The sequence below is a fragment of the Colobus angolensis genome, unplaced genomic scaffold, assembly GCF_000951035.1.
Source record: "Colobus angolensis palliatus isolate OR3802 unplaced genomic scaffold, Cang.pa_1.0 Scaffold77, whole genome shotgun sequence".
In the NCBI taxonomy this organism is placed as follows: Eukaryota; Metazoa; Chordata; class Mammalia; order Primates; family Cercopithecidae; genus Colobus; species Colobus angolensis.
This window is the reverse complement of record NW_012121487.1, coordinates 2,846,605-2,850,695: the sequence shown is the minus strand read 5'-3', so window position 1 is coordinate 2,850,695 and position 4,091 is coordinate 2,846,605. Positions and strand designations below refer to the sequence as shown.

At 43.1% G+C, this 4,091-nt stretch overlaps 1 protein-coding gene across 1 annotated transcript in view; it reads left to right on the top strand.

Moving 5' to 3' along the window:
- The window catches only part of GON4L (gon-4-like (C. elegans)), a 292,893-nt gene that overhangs the window by 41,731 nt on the left and 247,071 nt on the right, over positions 1-4,091 (top strand). The window contains exons 4-6 of the mRNA XM_011928504.1: positions 534-574; positions 660-755; positions 1,238-1,288. Of these exons, the coding sequence (XP_011783894.1) occupies positions 534-574; positions 660-755; positions 1,238-1,288 (188 nt within the window). The remainder of the gene's footprint in view (positions 1-533; positions 575-659; positions 756-1,237; positions 1,289-4,091) is intronic.

The window sequence follows — 4,091 nt, the reverse complement described above, 5'->3', positions numbered from 1 at the left end:
ATCTCCTGACCTCGTGATCTGCCCATCTCGGCCTCCCAAAGTGCTGGGACTACAGGCTTGAGCCACCGTGCCCGGCCCGTTTTTACAAGTTCAAGATAGCTTTCTCCTTGTACTCAGTACAAGTTTGAAATATGAACACATGTTAAAGAAGAATTTAATTGGAAAGATAAACTGTTCCTGTTTTCCACTGATTTGCATATTTACTGTATTGTTTAGCAGAGTCAATGTTGATAATGTTCGTAGTGGGTTTGCTCTTTTGTGGGTCGATATGTCTAAAAAGATGCCCGGTTAATAGTTTATTGCTCTTCGTACATATGTAAATACTTTTCTTGATATGTAGCAACACAGCTATTTGCAGAACTTTTGCTCTTTGTTACTCTTTCTCTTAAGCATATAGTTACTTACCTCAGGATCTCTTTTTATGTGAGCCATTCCTGTTCCTAGTAGCAGCTAATGAGATTGGTTCATTTGCTGCTACCTTGTTTGAAACTGTGGTTCTGGCCAAAATTTACTTCTGCCTTCTTTGCTTTCAGTTGCGTTGCTTTATCCCAGTCTGATGCTATTCGAGTATATGGTTCTCATTTGTCCTGTATACACATCTAACAGAGTTACATAGAGAGAAGAGTATTGTCTAGGTGACAAACCCTTGTTGCATAAAGTGTAATTTCATCTTTCTCCAGGAAGTAATCACAAATGAACACGTGGTAGCTATGATGAAAGCAGCCATCAGTGAGACAGAAGATATGCCAATGTTTGTGAGTAGTTGACTCTTTTAATGTCTTGGAACAGAGTTGTCTGTAAACTGGCTAAGGGTAGGAAGTCACTTAGGAGTTTGTAAACAGTTTGGCAGCTGGGGTGAAAGTTAGCATCCCAAAACACAAGAATTACGTGGTAATTTTTACTTATTTTATTTGTTATTTTGTTATTATTATTTTTTTAGAGACAAGGTCATGCTGTGTCACCAAGGCTAGACTCAAACTCCTAAGCTGGACTCAGAGATCCTCCTGGTTCAGCCTCCTGAGTAGCTAGGACTACAGGAGCATGCGACTATGCCCAGCTAATTTAAAACAATTTTTTTTGTAGGGGATGTCTCACTATGTTGCCTAGGCTGGTCTCAAACTCCTGACCTCAAGCCATCCTCCCACCTGGCCCCTAAAATGCTAGGATTACAGGCATGAGCCACCTCACTGAGCTGTGATTTTTATTGAATATTTCCTTTCTGTTTTTTTCTCCTTAGGAGCCTAAAATGACACGCTCTAAACTGAAAGAAGTAGTGGAAAAAGGAGTGGTAAGCATTCTGTTTTTTTGTTTGTTGGTTGTTTTTAGCTTGGTAAATAGGATCTAATTCACCCATATGGAAAAATATAGGAAAGATTGTGGTCTGAATTTTCCTCTTTAAAGAAATATTTGTAAAAGACAGTAGAATTGTTTCTACATGATCATAAGCTGTAATGATCGTAGTTTATTTTAGTAGATATGAAGTATTGCTTTTTGGAATTGCTAGAACGATAACCATTTGGAATGGCTGAAACCAATGGGTGAGACCAGTTTTTCTATTTATGTTACAACACTTGTTGCAAAGTGTGTAGTATTTTTCATAGTGTGTTCTAGGGGACAGTTCCATAAAAATCACTTTGGTGTGGGATCCCTCAGGCATGCTTATTAAAAAACGCATACTTTTGGCCAGGTGTAGTGGCTCATGCCTGTAATCCCAGTACTTTGGGAGGCCGGTGAATCACTTGAAGTCAGGAGTTCGAGACCAGCCTGGCCAATGTAGTGAAACTCTGTCTCTATTAAAAATACAAAAATTAGCTGGGCGTGGAGGTGTGCGCCTGTAATCCCAGCTGCTTGGGAGGCTGAGGCACAAGAATCGCTTGAACCCGGGAGGTGGAGGTTGCAATGAGTGGAGATTACACCACTGCATTACAGCCTGGGCAATGGAGTGAGACTGTCTCAAAAAAACAAAAACAAAAACAAACAAAATAATCCCCATACTTTTGGGCCCACCCCAGACCAGAGAATCAGGACCCATGGGCAGGGCCTTGGAATATGCATTGGCAAAACACAACAGTTAATTCTTTTGAATACTAAAGTGTGAGAACCACTTGAAGACATCCGAAATATTCTGGTACAGCAAGCTCTTTGGTGCTTGGAGCTATGCTATATCCTTCTTAATAAGCACTTGACTAGTTCGTGCTTACAAGACAGTTAATAGTCATGAGGGAGTTCATTATATTTCTGATAGTAAGGAAGATTTGCCTTACAGACTGAAAATACGTATCATAGGTTTTATCTGTCCTGGTTTTATTCCTTGGAGCCTGATAGAAGAAACAAGTCTAGGCTGGGCGTCATGGCTCATACCTGTAATCCCAGCACTTTGGTAGGTGGAGGTAGGAAGATCGCTTGAAGCCAGGAGTTCAAGAGCAGCCTGGGCAACATAATGAGACCCTGTCTAGAAAAAAAAGCAAGAAAAGAAATTGGTGTATTCTTCCACATGACTTTTCCTACAGTTGAAAAAAACTAGTATGTCGTTTCATAACATTTTCTTGTCTATACATCCCCCAATTTGTCCCCCCCCCTTTTTTTTTGAGATGGAGTCTTGCTTCATCATCCAGGCTGGAGTGCAGTGGCACGATTCTGGCTCACTGCAACCTCCGCCTCCCAAGTTTAAGTGATTCTTCTGCCTGAGCCTCCTGAGTAGCTGGGATTACAGGTGTATGCCACCATGCCCGGCTAATTTTTTTTTTTTTTTTTTTTTTGGTTTTAGTAGAGATGGGGTTTCACCATGTTGGCCAGCCTGGTTTCAAACTCCTGACTTCAAGTGATCTGCCTGCCTCGGCCTCCCAAAGTACTGGGATTACAGGCGGAGCCACTGTGTCTGGCCTTTCTGTTTTGAGATGGAGTCTCACTCTGTCACCCAGGCTGGAATGCAGTGGTGCAATCTCAGCTCACTGCAACTTCTGGCTCCCAGGTTCAAGCGATTCTCATACCTCAGCCTGCTCAGTAGCTGGGATTATAGGCATGCATCACCACACCCGTCTATTTTTTGTATTTTTAGTAGAGGTGGGGTTTTACCATGTTGGCCAGGCTGCTTTTGAATTGGCCCATGTGATCACCCACCTTGGCCTCCCAACATGCTAGGATTACAGGCATGAGCCACTGTGCCCATCCCATATCGTTTTAAAAGTACACCAAAAGAGCTGGGCACGGTGGCTCACGCCTTTAATCCCAGCACTTTGGGAGGCCGAGGTGGGCGGATCATGAGGTCAGGAGATCGAGACCATCTTGGCTAACACGGTGAAACCCCATCTCTACTGAAAATACAAAAAATTAGCCAGGCGTGGTGGCAGACGCCTGTAGTCCCAGCTACTCTGGAGGCTGAGGCAGGAGAATGGCGTGAACCCGGGAACCCGGGAGGCGGAGCTTGCAGTGAGCGGAGATCGCGCCACTGCACTCCAGCCTGGGTGATAGAACGAGACTCTGTCTCAAAAAAAAAAAAAAAAAAGGTATGCCAAAAGAAGACTACTAAACCAGATGTGGTTTGACTAGTATAGTTAGATTGTCTCCACAGTATTCCAGATTATATATTTATCCTAATGTAGCCTAAGGTCAAATTGACCTTTTTTTGGCAATCACATAACTTTTTTTGGTCTGGTTGACTAACCCTTGTTGCATAAATTGAAATTTCATCTTTCTCCAGGATGTGATCACAAATGAATAGGTGGTAGCTATGATGAAAGCAGCCATCAATGAGGAAGTTCTATGAAGTCTACTTGACATATAGAATATAATTAACATGGCTGGGCATGGTGGCTCATGCCTGTAATTCCAGTACTTTGGGAGGCCAAGGCAGGTGGATCACCTGAGGTCAGGAGTTTGAGACCAGCCTGGCCAACATGGTGAATCCCTGTCTCTACTAAAAATACAACAATTAGCCGGGCGTGGTGGTGGACACCTGTAATCCCAGCTGCAGAGACGAGAGGATCACTTGAACCCAGGAGGGAGAGGTTGCAGTGAGCGGAGATCACACCACTGCACTCCAGCCTGGATGATAGAGCAAGACTCTGTCTTACAGGAAAAAAAAAAAAAAA